The sequence below is a fragment of the Anolis sagrei genome, chromosome 2 (genome assembly GCF_037176765.1).
Source record: "Anolis sagrei isolate rAnoSag1 chromosome 2, rAnoSag1.mat, whole genome shotgun sequence".
NCBI classification, from domain to species: domain Eukaryota; kingdom Metazoa; phylum Chordata; class Lepidosauria; order Squamata; family Dactyloidae; genus Anolis; species Anolis sagrei.
The window spans coordinates 179,658,147-179,677,970 of NC_090022.1; the positions used below are offsets into that span (position 1 = coordinate 179,658,147).

General features: G+C 40.7%; 1 protein-coding gene across 4 annotated transcripts in view; it reads right to left on the reverse strand.

The window, feature by feature from the left end:
- The window catches only part of PECAM1 (platelet and endothelial cell adhesion molecule 1), a 58,910-nt gene that overhangs the window by 15,153 nt on the left and 23,933 nt on the right, over positions 1 to 19,824 (reverse strand). For 2 of the 4 annotated variants that reach the window (XM_060763108.2, XM_067464211.1), the window contains exons 7-14: positions 17,673 to 17,954; positions 15,278 to 15,559; positions 13,173 to 13,280; positions 9,005 to 9,032; positions 7,935 to 8,008; positions 6,464 to 6,517; positions 5,489 to 5,557; positions 2,186 to 2,242 (exon numbers count right to left, since the gene is read on the reverse strand). In XM_060763108.2, the coding sequence (XP_060619091.2) occupies positions 2,186 to 2,242; positions 5,489 to 5,557; positions 6,464 to 6,517; positions 7,935 to 8,008; positions 9,005 to 9,032; positions 13,173 to 13,280; positions 15,278 to 15,559; positions 17,673 to 17,954 (954 nt within the window). The remainder of the gene's footprint in view (positions 1 to 2,185; positions 2,243 to 5,488; positions 5,558 to 6,463; positions 6,518 to 7,934; positions 8,009 to 9,004; positions 9,033 to 13,172; positions 13,281 to 15,277; positions 15,560 to 17,672; positions 17,955 to 19,824) is intronic. The other 2 variants (XM_067464212.1, XM_067464210.1) reach the window with 2 other exon arrangements.

Here is a 19,824-nt window from a genome sequence, read left to right on the forward strand (position 1 = left end):
AACACTTTTCCGGTGTATCAGTCAGGAAAAGCTGATGCAATTAGAACAATACACTGTTATTACAATTCCAAAAATAACTGAAGCCGTAGTCGGGTATGTGCAGCAATGAAGGGGAAAGAATGCAAGATTAAGGGTGCTTGTTTATTGTCAGTCTAATGCAGTCCATACTTTTAAACGAATCCCATTTCAACTTCCTGTCCTACAACCGTATTGATTAAACCCGGTTTTAAATACATGCCCTTCTCGAACTCATTTGGGCTGATGAAAGTAGATAAAAGAAGTAAAAGGATTTCCCCATAGGATACCAAATTTGAAAACTATCAATTTGAAAACCTAATACAGAAATACTTGCTTTCTGAGTTGTTTTAATACATTTTGTCACTTGAAGCAAAGTAGGAAATGGTCCCCTGGAATATGCTACATTGTATTGTAGGGCAGGAGCCCCCGGTGGCGCAGTGGGTTAAACCCCTGTGCCGGCAGGACTGAAGACCGACAGGTCGCAGGTTCGAATCCAGGGAGAGGCGGATGAGCTCGCTCTATCAGCTCCAGCTCCTCATACGGGGACATGAGAGAAGCCTCCCACAAGGAAGATAAAAACATCAAATCATCCAGGCATCCCCTGGGCAACGTCCTTGCAGACGGCCAATTCTCTCACACCAGAAGCGACTTGCAGTTTCTCAAGTCGCTCCTGACATGACAAAAAAAAAATTGTACGGCAGACATCAATTCTGGAGACATGCCTATCCACTTTTCTAAAGAAATAATCTCAATAACCTGAACAATTTTGCTGTCCTTTTATGACACTGAAGATCTGCTGCCTAGTGGTAGGGCCGACTCTTCTGACTTTTACAACCATGTGGGGTACAAAGGAGGGAAAATTTTCAAAACTTTTCCCCTAATAATCTATATAAATAAAAATGTAATGTTCATTTGTGGGATTAACAGAACTAAAAAACCACTGGACGAATTGACACCAAATTTGGCAGCAAAACACATTCTAATCCGATCTATATTTTTCAAACAAAAAAAACCCATAAAAATGAAGGGGAAATAACTTAAAACTCCCCAAAAAGAAAAAAATGCCTTACAGAGCATGCGCAAAAGCCCCTCTCCCCATTGCGCGAGAAGAATGAAGCACCAACCGTTGTGAGGGAAGAGAAGCCTTGCCACGGAGTCCCTTTCCATGCAGGAAGGCAGAGTCCTTTTTCTTTTGGGGAGGGGAGGGATTGAGGAAAGGAAAGAGGAAAGGAAGGAGAAGGCCTGGCCCAACGGAGTAGTGGGGGCTTGGCGAGGCAAGCCCCGGCAGCAGCTGGAGCCACCGCAGCGGCTCCATGAGGCCCACATGGCTACCAGGCAACTCTTCCCCCAAGACCAGAGGATTGCAAGGCAAGACTGGCTGCACACAACCCCTCCCCCCCCCCCCCCCCCCCCGGTTGGGTGAAGGGAGAATGCAAACCATGAGAAGGCAACTCTCCTACTTGGGCTCCACATCCTTTTCTTCCTTTGCACGCTACTCTAAAAACATCTGCTAGCATCTGAAATCAGAATAAGTAGTTTCCTTTTCATTGCATTCTTACATAAGCAAAAAAAAAAAGGTTTGTAGATGAATGGGTCAAGGCTGCGGAGAAGCATATTTGGTTCCCATTAAAGGGAAATGAGAGTACTACAATCTGATAGACACTGAAAAGAGGAAGAAGAGAAAGAAAAGGAAAACAAAACAAAGGGAAAATGGAAAATATTGCTGGGTTAAAATTAGAGAGCTGGTGAAAGTTTTGTAACCACAAATGATTACAAAACCAAATTAGAAGGAAATGATTTACTCAGGATGGAAATTATAATCACAGCATAGCATGAAGAAAAGATGCGGTGACTTGGTCTGGGAGAATAAAACTTAAATCAATATACAGATTATTCTTGCCAATTTAAAAACAAATCCCTTTTTATATGGGTCTCCCTCCTAGGTCAGTGGATAATGATCACAGACTTTGTTGCTTCTGTTCCATTGGTATTAACCTATATGCCTCCACTCAAGAACAAACTCCCTTAATTTCAAGTGGTCTTACTATTAGGAAATTGGTTGTTATGAACAAGTATTTTCTACTTTTGTCTATTTTTAAAGAAAGTATTTACATACAAAATGTTACATGTCCTATTATGTGTTAGTTTTTTTAAGTTGACGACTTACCATTAGCAGCTTTTCTGATTTCCGTATAAACTGTCTCATTCTTTGTTGTCACAGGAGCTAGGAAATGTATATATATGGAATACATTATTTTCAGGTGTAAGGGACTCAGCCACACTGAAGCTGAATTAAATTAAGAAAACCAAACCTGTCTTCTTAGGCAACTGATTGAAAAATGGGCGGCAAGTGCTGCATTCTTTTAAATTGTATTGTTACTTGTTTTAAAATCCTTTTTAGAGTATTTATTTTTAATGTGCTTCTTTGTTTAATTGTGTTTTTAATGGGGCTTTTAAATGTTTTTAATTGTAATCTTTTAAATATGTAAGCTGAATTGAGTCCAAAACTTGGGAATAATATGGGATATACATAAATTTAATTATCATTAGCATCACCATCACATCTCATGAAGATTTCCAGAAGTAGCACTTCACCCCAACTTTCTTTTGGCCAGTTTTTCCCATTAGGGAGAAGGAGATACAAAATTGCTCTGGGTCTCACCCAAAGTGTTGGCACCTCTCTTTTTTTAAAAGTAAGAGGGTTGCTGAATCGAAAATCGGTTTTTAAAACACCCAAGTTCTTAACATGGCCAGACATTTCTTATGTTTACTATCATATCTCATCCTGAAAATATGAGACTGGCAATACTCAGAATTTCTATGTATTGTTGAATGCTTTCATGGCCAGAATCACTGGGTTGTTGTTGGTTTTTCAGGCTGTATGGCCATTTTCTAGAAGCATTCTCTCTGGATTTCACTCAGAATTTCATTTTCCATGGGACAAAGATTTCTTTTACACACATATGTTTAGTCCCTTCCTACTTCTTTCTAACAAACATAGTTGATAGTTAATCACTTGTCAACACATTGCTCAAAGTATTAGATAGATGTAACTTTCGTATCTACATTAAATGTTTATGGAATCATAGAATCATAGAGTCGGAAGGGCCATCTAGTCCAACCCCTTGCCAACAAGCAAGAAAATCACATTCAAAGCACCCCCGACAGATGGCGATCCAGCCTCTGTTTGAAGTCCTCAAAAGAAGGATCCTCCACCACACTCTGGAGCAGAGAGTTCCACTGCTGAACACCTCTCAGAGTCAGGAAGTTCTTTCTAATGTTCTTTCTAATGTTCAGGTGGAATCTCCTTTCCTGTAGTTTGTAGCCATTGTTCCATTGCGTCCTAAGCCATCTAAGACATTAATTTTTATGATTTTATTGGAATTGTTTGCTAGAAAAATATTGATACTGTAATATGGGGTAGAGGGGAGTATTAATTCTGAGAACCTCATGATCTACAAATATCAGGATTCTGTAGAATGAAACAACTGACTGTTAAAGCAGTTTCAAATTGTTATAACTTTGTAATGCAGATCCACTTTCCAATGGTCCCTTAGGGACTTTCCCCAAGTAAAAACCATAATGGCCCAATTGTCATTGGGACAAGTGGTGTTTTTTTTTTAATTCAACTAAGTCAATAACTCATAAAACAACCGGAACTTTATACTCAGCCTGGGAATGAGACATTCAGGATAGTGTTATGTGAAAGGAAATATGTTGGCATGACAGCTTTGAGGATCTTTAACCTTATTAGGCATTAGGCTTAAAATATCCCATGAGATCATCATAGCTCCTTGTAGTACATTTAAGGTTTAACATGGGTGTGGCTGGAGTTTCTTTAACATTGCTACAGAACAGGCCAAGTCTAAAAGTAACTTGGAACAGTCCCACCTCTGGTGTTCACATCTAAGGAGGCCAGTTCAGACTTTCAGTTGGTTCTGGTGTATCTTAGGAGGGATGCATATCTCATAGACAAGCAAAATATTTCCTGCCATCTAAATGACTACTGTCACTATTTCCCTATCATCCTACTCAATGCTGAAATTCAATGTTTATGTGATCTATTTGCACTAATCACTCTTAGATAAAGCATATAGAGAACATTTCACAGCATCACCCAGCCTTCCTGACCTGTGGCTCTGCAATATAGCTATTTTGAATAACATTTTAAGGTGTGTATGCAGGAGAACTTTAGTTTAGCTGTTGTTACCTTTAAGTTATTTCTGATGTTTGGTTATTTATTTTACTGCGTTTTCTTGGCAAAATTTATTCAGAGGTTTTACTTTTGCCTTTCACTAAGTTGAGAAAGTGTGATTTCCTTAAGGTGGGTTTCCATGGGATAGTGGGATTTGAAGTTTAGTGATAGTTCAAACCACACTGGCACTTTACTTATTTTTTACTGATTTAAAATGGTAGGTGGTCATCATCTAATACAGTGGTTCCCAACCTTCTGAATGTTGCGACCCCTTAATACAGTTCCTCATGTTGTGGTGACCCCCAACCATAAAATTATTTTCGTTGCTACTTCATAACTGATTTTGCCACTGTTGTGAATCGTAATGTAAATATCTGATATGCAGGATGTATTTTCATTCACTGGACCAAATTTGGTACAAATACGCGATATGCCCAAATTTGAATACTGGTGAGGTTTGCGGGGGGGGGGGGGGGATTGATTTTGTCATTTGGGAGTTGTCGTTGCTGGGATTTATAGTTCACCTACAATCAAAGAGCATTTTGAACTCCACCAATGATGGAACTGAACCAAACTTGGCAGACAGAACTCCCATGACCATCAGAAAATACTGGAAGGGTTTGGTGGGCAGTGTCCTTTGGTTTTGGAGTTGTAGTTCACCTATATCCAGAGAGCACTGTGGATTCAAACAATGATGGATCTGGACCAAACTCTATTCAAATCCTCAATATGCCCAAATGTGAACACCGGTGGAGTTTGGGGAAAATAGACTTTGGCATTTGGGAGTTGTAGTTGCTGAGATTTATAGTTCATTTTGAACTATAACGAGAATTCTGAACTCCACCAATGACGGAATTGGACCCATTTTCCTACATAGAACCCTCATAACCAACAAAAAAATACTGTGTTTTCTGATGGTCTTTAGCAACCCTTCTGACACCCCCTAGCGATTCTCACAGGGGTCCCGACCCTCAGGTTGGGAAATGCTGATCTAAAAAGTGGGTAAAGGAAGCAAAAGTCTTATTGAATATATATTAAGATGAAGTCCTAAGTAGCCTTTGAGGCAAAGCTTTTGCTCCCTTCTGTTTTAATATGGGAGGAATATTTAAGGCCTGATCTGCAATTATGTGGAGGACTGCCTCTGAGATCATTCTATATGGAGACCTAGGCCCCTTCTACAGTGCCATACAATGCAGTACATTATAACAGCAGTGTAGATGGGGCCCTAGTGTTATTCCTGACATATACAGTCATGCAAGTTAGCTGTTTAATTACCTCTGTAAGGGTCAGGAACGGAGACATCCACTTCAGTATATTCCACTTCAGCATTCTCAAGGTCAGCTTCTGGCACAAAAATAGCAAGAAGATGGGGAGTAGTATTTCTTTTCCCTGGTCGCACAAACTTTCTAAGCAACTAAGACATTTCATATGCAGTGGCGTCACTAGGGTTTGTGTCACCCACTGTGGTATCTCATGGTATCACCCCCATGGATTTCCTCTCATGCCAGACAATACCACAATATTGTAGCTAAAATACCAGAAAAATGGACAAAATCAGCAGCTGCAACAACAAATCAGCAGCACATGCTTATAGTATCTATGTAAAAATGTAATGTTCATTTGTGGGATTAACAGAACTCAAAAACCACTGGGGGAATTGACACCAAATTTGGACACAATACACCTAACAACCCAATGTATGTCCTTCACTCATAAAAACACTGAAAAACACAACAGAAGGGACTTAAAAAGCCCCCAAAAGCTAAATAACTAAAAGCTAAATGTCAATACAGAAAAAAGGGAAGAAGGAGGGAAGGGGAGAAAAGAAAGAAAGAAGGAAAAAAAGAAAGGAAGGGAGGGAGGGAGGGAGGGAAAGAAAGAAAGAAGGAAAGGGAGAAGGAAGCATGGAAGCAAAGAGAGAAGGAAGGAAGGAAAGAGGTAGAGAAGGAAGAAAGGAGAGAAAGAGGTAGAGAAAGAAAAAGGGAAAAGGAAGGAAAGTTACAGCCCTTTGGATGAATTCCTCCAGTGCTTTCATTTAGATGTTGAAAAACAAAAAACACAGAAGATAACCTTTCCCTGTGTTCTCCACAGGCCATCTCAAAATCCAAGTAGTACCATGCAGTTAATTATATTCTTTACAAAGCATACAAGTAGAATTGAATCGTTCTAAGCTGGAGAAACCAATTTATCTACTTTAATACTACAATCTCTTGAAAAGGGAAGAATAGTAATGAATATATAAAATGTCACCTTTATTCCCCTCTTTTGAGTTTATGTGATTTTTTTCATCATCGTCATTATAACCTGATCCCAAAAGGAAAAAAAAGGAAAACAATGGAAACAGGATCAGTTAATGGAAAGATTAACAGCCACACTTGCTTCAAACAGACAAGGACTTGTCTGTTTGGACATTTCACACACACACACACATATATATACACACTCCACTTGTCTCATTTCCACCCCGGACCTTATACACACACACACATACACGTGCACACACTCCACTTGCCTTATTTCCAACAGACCTTTGAACAAACCTCTGGGAATGCTTGCCAAAGATGCAGGCAAAACATCAGGAGACAATGCTACTGGAACATGGCCAAAACAGATAATCTAGATTTTATATAGCAATGTAGAAGGGGCCTTAGGCTGGATCAGATCTATATCAAATCCCGGCCATAGGCTGGATAAGGTCTATATAAGATCCTGCGATATAGGCAGTGTAGATGGGACCTTGGTACTGTTCAATTATCTGGGCAGTGACCACAAGGGGGTGCTAAAGAGAGGATAGTATATTTTTTGGGGGTGGAGGGTGGGTTGAAGTAGTAAAACCATTTCTTCGTTTTCCTGTTATCCCCCCATGTCCCCATCGTGGAAACAACCCTAGTTTATTAAATAGTAAGTGGGGAGGGGGAATAACCAGTGAAAACGAGGGAAATTGTTTTCCTCCGTCAACCCCGCCCCCCGTAAAATGGACTATCCTTCTCTATCTGGTGCCCCCTTGTGGCCGCCACCCAGATAATGAAACAACACCAGGGCCTCTGAAATCCTATCCAATCCCTCAAAGGGAAAAAAATTGTGTTGGAGGCAAGGATAGGACATCAGGCTCCACATGGGATGCCTACCTAGATATTTCCTCCTTCTCCTACACTTCTTTGAAAAATGCAGAAGATATTTTAGAAATCTTCTACTTGCATTCCTATGGGCCATTATTCATAGGTTGTAAACTCCCATCTCTGGAAATTGGAGTTGTATTTCAACTCATATGATGCCCACACATTTGCAGACTTTATATTTTTGGAATCTAAATTAGTAAGAAAGGCATTTAAAACCCTCATAATCCGCCCCACCCCATCTGGAATACTTTCTCCTTACATGAGCATTTGTACTCCTACACTAATTCTGTTCTAATTCTGTTTTAATTTTGGTATAATTCAAATTCTGTGCTAATGCTTTTATGTCAAGCTGCTTTGAGTCCCCCTTTGGGGAGATAAAGCGGGATAACAACAACAACAACAACAACAACAACAGCACAGTATGTTATCCATACCTGTGAACGACTGTTATGTTTGAAAAGCCAAATACAACATTCTTTATATATATCAATTTTAAACATTCATTCAGATCAGGTCTGAATAATATCCCGATTCAAAGATGGAGTTGTCAAGATTCTAATTTTTTAAGTGACACAATAATAAGAACAGAAACAATAAAGTACCATAACAAAATTCCCTTTCATAATTCTGTCCGGATGTCAGCTTCTCACCCATTGAGTTGGCTGCTGGCATGGTACTAAAAAGCAAACAAATCCAAGAATAGAGTTAGGAGAAGGTACTGATACTTCATCAATTCAAGTTCATATCTATACAATTCTGTCATATTTCTAACCATAGAAGTATATTTTCGATATGACACTGAAGATATGTGATCTAAAGGATCACTGAGGCCCCTTCTACACTTCCATATAACCCAGATTATCAAAGCAGATAATCTGGATTATCTGACACAACACTGCCAGATAATCCAGTTCAAAGCAGATAATCTGGATTTTATATGGCAGTGTACAAGGGGCCTTAGTGGAGGTATGCCTTCTTCTAAAACCAAGATAATGTGATTTGTTCAAAGCCACCCAGTAATTAACACTGATGTCCAGAATCCAAATCCAAATCATTATCCTATGTTACTTATGTTAACTTCTGAATGCAATGCAATTTATTGGCAATTTTACCTACAAATCTGCCTTCTCTTGGGTCTTTTGCAAGCATTAAATAGACTGGCTGGACCCAAGTGTCTAGAGTAATTTTGAAGTATCAAGTAAGAAAAAGCATCTAAGTGGTTTTCATTAAAAACAGAGTTGTTAAGAACAAATATTTTCATATTTGGGTTCAATATGACCTCCAAATGGTCTCACAAAACACAATAAAAACAAAAGCAAAACACTGAAAAACAAACTAATTTATTTACTCTGATTCTTAAAATCCAGCCAGTTTGCTTTGATTACTAAAAAGGTTTAGATTCATTCAAACAGTAGTTTGCAACCAAAGTCTGATGGACCCAGGACAGATGATGAAGCCAGTTGCTTGAAGCATAACGAATTGGACCATACCTCAAAGTCAAAAACGTGTTTTTCCTGGAATGTTCTAATGTTTGCAGTTTAATATCACTGTATCTTTTGAGGGTTAGCAGAAATTGCTCACATCTTCTCAGCATCTAACTGTGCAGATAAATGACACATCTCATCGTATTTGTTGAAAAGATCTTATAGTTAAGAGTAAGAATCCAACCTACCTAGTCAGTTCCAAAGCACTGCCTTTGGCTGGAAAAAGATATAAAAACAAGTTATTGCACTGTACTTTAGACATAGAAAGATAGCTAGGTTCATAAAATGAACGCCATGAGTCGCCCTAATGGGCTGAGAATGGCGGTTAACAAATGCACCAAATAAAATAAATGCACAAGTAAGAATATTTCCCTGTTACAACCCAATGTAGGCATTCCCTTAATCTTCTCAATACAAGAGCAGTAGAGTGCCTGGTTAATCCTCAATCGCTCAAAAGGAGAATGACTATGGAGAGGATGTTGCTGAAAAAACAAAGTGAGTCGTGTCTTATACAGTGAAGCTACATGACAAACTCTGGATTCAAACTATAGTATTTCTCTCCAGCAGTGGCCAAATGCTAAGCATTTGTTCATGGTTGCTGCAAAATAATTTGCACCAAAATTTGGTATAAAAGACTCACAAACGAGTTCATATTACCACAGCAGTTTTATTTTTTCAAAGCCTATTTCTTAATTTTCACAATATAAAGTAATTTATATGATTTTATGTTATATGATAAATGTTTTTAATTGGATTTTATGTTGTTGGGAGCATCGAATTGTGCCGACTGTAAACTGCCTTGAGTCGCCTTTGGACTGAGAAAGGTGGAATATAAATACGGTAAATACATTTATAGTACCATCCAAACTGATAAAGGGGCTGAAGCCTACACTAGGTAGACCGAACCCATATTGACTCTAAACCTTTCTTACCCTAAGGATATTGCAAATAACTTAGGGATATAGCTCATGAAAAAGATTCATTTTCTTTCTTTTGTGAATGACTCACAAGATGTTAATACTTTAAAAATGCAATTAAAAAATAAGAAAACAACAAGATTACTTGCTCTCTTGTCTAACTATGTTCCAGGGTATAAGGAGGGATATAGGTTCATGTAATGCTGCTGATTTGTCCCCAAATTGAAAATGTGGATAATAATAATAATAATAATAATAATAATAATAATAATAAGACTTTATTTGTACCCCGCTACCATCTCCTGAGGGACTCGGTGCAGCTTACATGAAGCTGAGCCCACAGCACAACAATAACAGCAATAATACAAAAACAATACAAATTCATAGCAAAATAAGCAAAAACAATAACAATAACGCGACACATTTAAAAACCAATGGCTGGGCCAAATTGGATGAAACAATTTGACATATTTGTTCAGAATTACATACTATATGCAAATACTGCATTCTCTATTTACATGGATCCAACATACTATTGGTGGAGAAAACTACTGTGTTAGCAGATCTCCACTGCCTCCCAGCATTGTGTCAAATGCAAGAAACAAGGAGATTTCGATACTGGGAACTAGTGCTGATCTAACTGGAATAATTGTGAAGCACAATAATTGCATAAGGAAAGACAAGTTTTGGGTACTCTCCTGTATACAGCCTAGAACTGGACTAATGTAGTTTATGTCATAGCCTGCTTTTCTCCCAGTATGGAACTCAAGGCATCTCACAGCATATTACAGTTAAGAAATACAATACAAGTAAGAAAAACACAATCCGGTTAATAAAAGCAGCTAGTATGATATTACTTATGTATTTCTGTCATACTTCAGAGTGGAATCATCTCTGACTTTAAACACTACACAAGCTGGGTAAAATCAGCAAGGGGTTTATTGCGAATAAAAGAAGCTCAAGCAATAGAAAATAGTCCACAGTAAAAAGTAATCCAATTGATATAAAAAGAAACAGGACTAAAATGTCCAGAGATGTCTATGAAACTAGGCACTTGAATTCAGACACAAAACAAAACCAAAGGCACTTGAATCCATGAGCAGAACAAAGGTATAATCCATACAAACCAAGAAACAAGGAGACTTTGATACTAGGAACTTGTCATGAATCTGACGTTGCTTCAACTGAAGCAATATTTCTTACTAGTCACTTATAAACCCTGCCCTAATTCCCAAACAGCTAGAAATTGATTTTTTCTTAATTTTGGCTTCACTTCCAACTTATGTTGGAGTCTAGCCAAGTGCCTTAATTGTTGTACTGATTGTCTTTGTGGACTGAAACATCTTTTCCTGTTCAAGGCCTCATTGAGTTCTACACCTGGGAGCTCGGGGTCAACTTCATTCCTAGACAACTGATCAGGGAGCTTGAGATTTTGAGAATTCTCTTGCAAACTTCCTTCAGGCCCTTGCAGCATCTCAGGCCTCTCTGGCCTTGCACCTTCAGATCCTGACCCAGAATCCGAATCAACATCCCCATTCTCATCATGGAAATCAAGTTGATTGAGTTCTACACCTGGATTTTACCCATTCCCATAATCCAAACAGCATGATCATTAGACACAAACACAGGCTGAACAGGCTGGCATACAACATTATTATCAAGTATACACTTTCTTTTGTTCTCTAACAGGACAACCAAATGATTGTTGCAGCAAGGCCACATGAAATTTGCAGTCACAAATGTCTGCATAAATAAATGTGCCAATTGCGTGCAGTTACACAAATATAACATTGCCTTATTTCCCAAACATTGTTAGGAGCCTAAGGATGCCTCATAGGCTCATGCATTTATTCTCCTTTCCTCTTGTACATGGAGCCTCTCCTTAAATTGTTGGAGTGACTCATATATTACAGAAGTATGTATCGATTAGAATTTTCACTAAATGCAACCTGTTAGCATGACTAAGTTTGGGCTTTGGTTTTTAAACTTTGGTGTTGAGCTGACCATGATTAACAAGAAGGGTCAATTCAAAATCTGCGCCATAGATATCATGGAAAAGAAAACATCTGCGAGGAAGGAGGAGGTGGTGGAAAGAGTAAGCTAATATACAAACATTCCTGGAGTAGAATGTCAATATGTGACATAATACTACTTCATCACATTAGAGAATAAATCCACTTTAAATCTGGTTGCTGCTTCCTGCAAAATTTTGGGGTTTGTAGTTTTGGAAGGAGCTTTTAACAGCCTCAATAAACTACAAACCCCGGAATTCTGCAGGAGGCAGAAACCGGATTTAAAGTAGATTCATTCTCTAGTACAAGGGTCCCCAAACTACGGCCCGCGGGCCACTTCCAGCCCGCCAAGGGCCCTTATCCGGCCTGCGGAGGAGGAGTCCCCCCCCCCACACAGTGCCCCTCCGTTGGCTGGCTCACGCTATCCGTCAGGCCCGATGGACAGCATGAGCCAGCCAAGGGAGGCTGCTCCGCGTGGTCTACTTGTGGGTAAAGCTCCTCGCGAGATGCTTTACTCGCAAGTAGGCTGCACGGGCCTGCTCCCCCCTTGGCAGGCTCACGCTATCCGTCAGGCCCGATGGACAGTGTGAGCCAGCCAAGGGAGGCTGCTCCGCGTGGTCTACTCGTGGGCAAAGAACCTCGTGAGGTGCTTTACTCGCAAGTAGGCCGCGTGGGCCTGCTCCTCCCTTGGCAGGCCCGATGGACAGCGTGAGCCAGCCAAGGGAGGCTGCCCCAGTGCTCCATGCAGTCATGCTGGCCACATGACCTTGGAGGTGTCTATGGACAACACTGGCTCTTCAACTTAGAAATGCAGATGAGTACCACACCCCAGAGTCAGACACGACTGGACTTCATGTCAGAGGAAAACCTTTAACCAGGAAAATTGTGGAAGATCCAGGGTGGGAGAAAGAACTCTTGTCTGTTGGAGGTAGGTATGAATGTTTCAATTGGCCACCTTGATTGCCATTTCATAGTCTGACAGTTTTTAGGGAGAATCCTTTGTTGAGAGGTGATTAGCTGGCCCTGATGGTTTCTTGTCTGGAGTTCCCCTGTGTTTGAGTGTTGTTCTTTATTTACAGTTATAATTTTAGAGTTTTTTTAATGCTGGTAGCCAGATTTTGTTCAGACTAGAAATAGGAAGATTTCCCATTCTCTGCTCCTATAATTACTGCCTAAAGAGGGCTAGAAAGAACCCCCCCTTCCACACAGCAAAATAAGATATGTGCAATGTGCATAGGAATTTTTTATTGATTTTTTTAAAAAAAACTATAGTCCGGCCCTTCATCGGTCTGAGGGACAGTAAACTGGCCCCCAGTTTAAAAAGTTTGAGGACCCCTGCTCTAGTGTGATGAGGCAAATAATAGAAAATTCATCCCAATAATCAGAAGGTCTCACCAAACAATGGAAAATTAAAGAAAATATTTTACCTTTTGCTTTCTTAGAACAGTACCACCAAAGAGCTGCAATGGCAATCCCAAGAAAAACCAGTGTAAATGTCACGATGATGATACTTTTCTTCCATGAAGCCAGAACAACTAAAATAAGAGAAAAGTGTGCCATGATTTAGGCATGATATTACTCCAGTTTCAGCCACAGCAACACTAATCTTCATTGAAATATATATGGATCTCTTTATATGTTCACAGATTATAAATCCACGTAGCATGAAAGAACTGCACATACATTAAGAACACCCAAAAGATCACCACTATTCCTAGATTTCATGGATGACACATGAAATCTGTATTTGCCATTCCAGTCTGATTCTGCTTTCACTTCATCATGGCATCTACTAAACAGGGTAGAGATACATCCAGTGTGTGCAATAAAAACCCATTTCCTTTTAAGAAAAAAAAGCATTTCTTTCCTCCTATTATTGAACATAATACTCATTTGGCTTATTTTCCAGTATGCTTCCATCAAAAGCAAATTGGTTTTCAGGGTGCTCATTCCTAAAGACTATATATAGTGACCCTCTGAATCCATGGATTCTATATCCATGGATTAAACCATCAATGGCTGGAAAATTGGAGGTTTTTGCCACTTTATACAAAGGAGATCATTTTACTATGCCTCTGTATCTAAAAGGACTTCATTATCCATAGATTTTGATCTCCAGGGTCCCACTGCATAATACCTGTTGAAATCTCAACTTTTCCCTCTTCTTTAGACCACAAGCAACAGTAGTGTGAATATCTCACAATGCTCCCAAAGTAACAGGGCATTTTGGGAAATTAAAGCAGCAGATGCCAGCTGCCTGTGCCTTTTTGAGAGTAGAGCATGGGGGAGATATCAGGCCTGGATCTGACCCGGAAACTGGAATAAGCTTGGAAAAGTAATCTTTCTTTCTTTTTCTTTTCTTTCTTGTTCTTTTTTTTTTTTTTGAAATACAATTTCCAGGATTTCCCAAGATTCTGGTAATTGTACCAAAAAGTGATACTGGTGGCACTGTGGGAAACTTCCCCAGTGCTGCCATATCTGGATTAATTTTTGCCAGTGCCAGAGATACAGCTTAATGGTGTAACATTAGAAAATGTGGACCATTCCGCTAGCTTGGCAGCCACCTCTCCACCAAAGTCAACATCGACACTGAAATACAACACCGTCTGAGCTGTGCAAGTGCAGCATTTTTCCAAATGAAGCAGAGAGTGTTTGAGGACCGGGACACCCGTAGGGATACCAAGGTGCTTGTTTATAAAGCTATTGTCCTCCCAACCCTGCTATATGCATGTGAAACGTGGACTGTCTACTGACATCACATGCAACTCCTAGAATGATTCCATCAGTGCTGCCTCCGGAAAATCCTGCAAATTTCTTGGGAAGACAAACTGACAAATGTCAGTGTGCTGGAAGAAGCAAAGACCACCAGCGCTGAAGCAATGGTCCTCCGCCATCAACTCCACTGGACTGGCCACATTGTCCGGATGCCTGACCACTATCTCCCAAAGCAGTTGCTCTACTCCAAACTCAAGAATGGAAAACGGAATGTTGGTGGACAGGAAAAGAGATCTAAAGATGGGCTCAAAGCCGACCTTAAAATCTCTGGCATAGACACTGAGAACTGGGAAGCCCTGGCCCTTGGGCGCTCCGGTTGGAGGTCAGCTGTGACCAGCAGTGCTGCAGAATTTGAAGAGGCATGAATGGAGAGCGAAAGAGAGAAACGTGCCAAGAGGAAGGCGCGTAAAGCTAATCCCAACCGGACCGCCTTCCACCTGGAAACCAATCACCTCACTGCGGGAGATGATGCATATCAAGAATAGGGCTCCATAGTCACCTACAGACCCACCCTGGAGGATTATCCTACTCGGACAATGAGGGATCATCCAAGTAAGTAAGTAGGATTAATTTTTGAATCTGTAAAGGTTGTCTATACATTTGAATCACAAGTTTTAGCACAGTTAAAAAGAAAACAGTTGTAAAGAGGAGGGAATTTTCCTGACAAATTGCACGTTCTGATTTTAAATGGTTCTCCAAAGACCTTATATGAAAAGATACACAATTATTTTTCTTTGTGCTTCCCAGCAGAACTTACCATTGACAACAATCATTTCGCTCTTGTCAGATGATTGGGCTTGATTGTCAGCTCTGCAAAAGTACCTCCCTGCATCTTGACTTGTGATTCCAGTCCTATGCCAACGAGCTGGTTTTTTCTCCCCCTGTGTTACCCAATATAAGGGTTTTGCATTATTTTCTTGAAGAAAGCTGAAGTTGATAGGAAAAGATCCAGAGCGAACACTGCAAAAAAGCGTAAAATCTTGGCCATCTTCCACATCCCCTTTTGGGAGTTTTGCAATCATCACGTCATGAACTGGAGCTGTGGATTACAGTACAAAGGAAAGGCTTAAGAGATTGTATAGCGGTGTGGCAATAAAATTTTTATTATATATAGTCAGCTCTCCAGATTCGCTGTGGTTAGGAGTGCACCCCCTTCTCCACACACACAAGTGGGAAAATTGCAAATAAAAATCTATTTTTCACCTGAGATAATACATCCCTAGGAATCTCTATCCTCTGGTGCAACTCTATAGCCAGAGAGGTTGACCAAAGATTCATGCTGGAGAACCTACTAATGCATAGAGAAGGATTCTCTTTGGGAATACCTAGGTCAGTCATCTTCTTACTGTGGCCCTCCTACTATTTGGACCTTCTGCTCTCATTTAGCAAGCTGGCTAGGGCTTCTGAGAGTTGGAGGCCCAAACAGCTGAAGGGTCACAGTTTTAAGATTCCTGACCTAGATCCTCCAGTGAATTTTGCACTATAACATAAGCAGAGAGAGAAAAATTGCCGTTCAAACCACAGGGCAATATCTGAAAACCACACTCCAGCTATAAAAACGCAGAGGAAACCTAATGAAGATCTTTTAAAAAACCAAAACTGATAACTCCAAAAATTCCACAAAATGAATGGAATGAGTGGATGTGGAGTTTACAACAAGAAAACCCCAACCAACTGAGAAAAAACTCACACTTTTTTGGACCAACCTGGGGTGAAGCCACACCTGTAATGTAATTCAGCTCCAGTGGGCAGTATTCTGTCCCAGTTTGGCCTTGTGTTAATGCCACACTCAAACTGGCAAAAGAGTTCCTCATCCAAAGTCACAATGGCTTTGAATTTCTACTATTCTCCATGTTTTCAATTAATCATATATCCATCTGAACCAATTGCCTTGTTGTTCACCTGCCATTATTACTGAACATCTGCACTCCCACTGGATGGCCCCAAATGATATTTGGGGTCAAGGAATGAGTACTAAGAATCCATCCCTATACCAAAAACAGCAAACCAAAACAGGAATAATCAACCCCCCCCCCCCCAAATCAATGTCTATTTTGGGGAAATTATATCAGTGCAAGGGGGCTCTGTGACCTATTAAAGAGAGGAAATGCTATTCCTGGAGTAGCCAGAGGTGTATCTACACTGGGCGTGGGCAAACTTCGGCTCTCCAGGTGTTTTTAGCTTCAACTCCCACAATTCCTAACAGATGATAAGCCGGCTGGGATTTCTGGAAATTAAAGTACAAAACATCTGGAGGGCCGAAGTTTGCCCATGCCTGCTATAGAATGACTGCTATTTGACATGTTTTAATTGTTATGGCTCAAAGCTAAGGAATCATTGGAGCTGTAGTTTGACAAGGTCTTTAACTTTCTCTGCCAAAGAGCTCTCCAAATTACAACTACCATAGCATTGGTAGCCATGGTACTTAAGTGGTTTCAAACTGCATTCATTCTACAGTGTAGATGCACCCCAGGACAGTGGAGGATGTGAGCAGAGGTGGTCGTAGGTAATTTTCAATGGTAAGCAAACAGTATTTTGCCACCCCTCCCCCCAACCAATCACTGATATATATTTTATGTTCGTCGTGGGAGTTCTGTGTGCCATATTTAGTTCAGTTCCATCATTGGTGGAGTTCAGAATGCTTGTTGATTGTAGGTGAAATATACATCCCAGTAATTACAACTCGGATATGTCAAGGTCTATTTTCCCCCAAGAGTACCTCAAGAGCGCCCCTGGGCAAAATCAACTATACTGCAAATATTTACTTTGCGTAATGGGTTGAGCCGTAATGGGTTGAGGGTTGAGTAATGGGTTGAGGACTGGAAAGACTGCCCAGGAGTGGGTATCTGTGCCTTCAGAGGGGCATTTGACCTACCTCAGATTAGGGGAAATCTGAACATCTGCAAACAGGTAGATGTCAACCAAGGACCGCTACCTAGATAACTGGAAGAGGACAGATCTGTCTTGCTGTTCATAGTTAGGCTCCAAGAGAAAAAGCTGCATCCTCATGAGCTACACAGAAGATTTGATAGAAAACATCTGGGGACTACACTGGGTCTTCAGGCATCCAGTAGCAGATTCATACCTTGACTCTTTTAAACCTCCCAAGCTACGCACTCTCTTTAAACAGTACCATGACCCCAAATACTTACCTATCACTGTAACGTTTAACCCAGTGCTTTTCTCGGTACGTGAATGACCATTTTGAGCACGGCACGTGTATTCCCCTAGATGCAAATCCATTGCTTGGACTTCAAACATGGCTGCCTTGCCTTTGGCTTCCATAGTCTTGTTCATAACAAACACGTTTCCTCTGTAGAGAGTATACATTATAGGCGGAGTTCCTTGTGTGGAATTGCAGTATAAAACAAAATTCTTCCTCAGCACTGCTACTTGGTAAGCCGGTTGGAAAAGGGCGGGCTGGGAAACTGGAGCTGAAAAGAAACCCAAAAGTAATCCATAACTGACATGAATAATCTGATTTAGAGTTGTTTCATTTAAAGGTTTAGAAAGCATACTATAAGAAGTAAGGGTGTTCAAAGTTGGCAGGAAATACTCTCTGCACTGGAAGATTGCACATCCAAATGCAGAGGGGGGCTGTGATGGCACATAGTGGGTTAAAGATACTCTCAACACATACAAAACCACTCTCTTCTCTAGGCTGTGAAATGGGATTATTATTATTATTGTATCAAAAGCATTGCATAAATTAGTATAAAACTGATCAAGATAGAAGGAGCACAGGCGGCTAAATATCCTTTGACCAAAAACGGGCAACAGCAATGGCATTGTCTGTAGCCTCCAACAACTCTTCCTCTGTACATGAGGCAAGGCATAGTGGACAAGCATACAGATGCAAAGTTGTCTGTTCTGCTCCACAGTCACACAAGGTGTGAGATTCTTTTTGGTAGTGCCATTTTGCCAGGTTGTCTTTTGATCTGCCCACTCCACTTCTGAGTCTATTCAGGGACTTCCAAGTTGCCCATTCTTGGTTTGCCCCTGGAGGAAGACCCTCATGGGGGCCATCCAGTTGGGATTTCCTGGTTTAGCTGCCCAGGGGGATACCCTTGCGGTTGCTGGGGGGACGCCAAGGGGAGTGGTAGTTCTCATAAAGCTTTTCCTTGATTTGAGTCTACTGGGAGGAGGCTGGTAGCCATATAGTGGATGGCTTTCATGGCGTTCAACGTTATTTCTCTCACATTTAGCAGCAACTTCCTGTCACATATCCGGGGGGGGGGGGGGGAATGCCAGCTAGCTTGTAGCGTTTATCAACAGGTGAAGGTTTAAGACATCCTGTGATTATTCTGAATGTTTCATTCAATGCTATGTTCACCTGCTTTGCATGGGCAGACTTATGCCAAACAGGGCAGGCATACTCAGCAGTTGAGTAAGACAAGGTAGGGCTGATTTCTTATTAATTTGGGGTCTGCACCCCATGTGCTGCCAATAAGTTTCCGCAGGATGTTATTGTGCACAGCTACTTTGTGCTTGGTGTTCAAGCAGTGTTTCCTATATGCTAGTGTTTGATCTAAGGTGACACTGAGATATTTAGGATGGAAACAATGTTCAAGCTCTTGACCTTTCCAGGTGACTTTCAATTTCCTGTTGGCTTCACGGTTGCATAGGTGGAAAGCACACACTTGTTTCTTGGCAGGATTAGGGTTCAGGTGGTTATCTCTGTAGTAGGTGGAGAGATCTTTCAAGGCACTAGTAAGTAAAATGGGATGAAGCCCCAAATACTTCTATGCTGACTAGTGCTGTTGAGACATGCAATGCCACAACACCTAGAGGGCTGGTATAAGGGTTCAAGACATCCCAGGTTAATGGAGGATACAGAAGATCTCTAGATCCTTTTAATGAAAATGGATTCTCAGGCCCCATCTACACTGCCATATAATCCAGTTTCTGACCCCAGATTATCTGCTTTGAACAGGATTATATAGCAAGTGTAGATTGATACAGTTCACTTCAAAGCAGATAATCTGGATTCAGAAACTAGATTATTATATGGCAGTGTAGATCCAGCCTCAGAGTTAATTCCCGGTCTCTCACTGCCCCATCTCTCAAGAATTGCTATTAACTATCACTACAAAATTTCCAAGACCACCTTGTTTCTGTCAGTCAGCAAAAAGGACAATGGTGTCCTGTCCTTTTCTATCCCCTTTCCTGATCTTTCCCCATTTAGGACATCCAGCCCTACACCTATTCCATATGCATGCTCTAGTCATTCAATTTGATCTCCCACAATGAGAGCTTGGCTGTACCATATAGAAGTGTTTTGGACTCTCTTGTCACTCCTTTAAT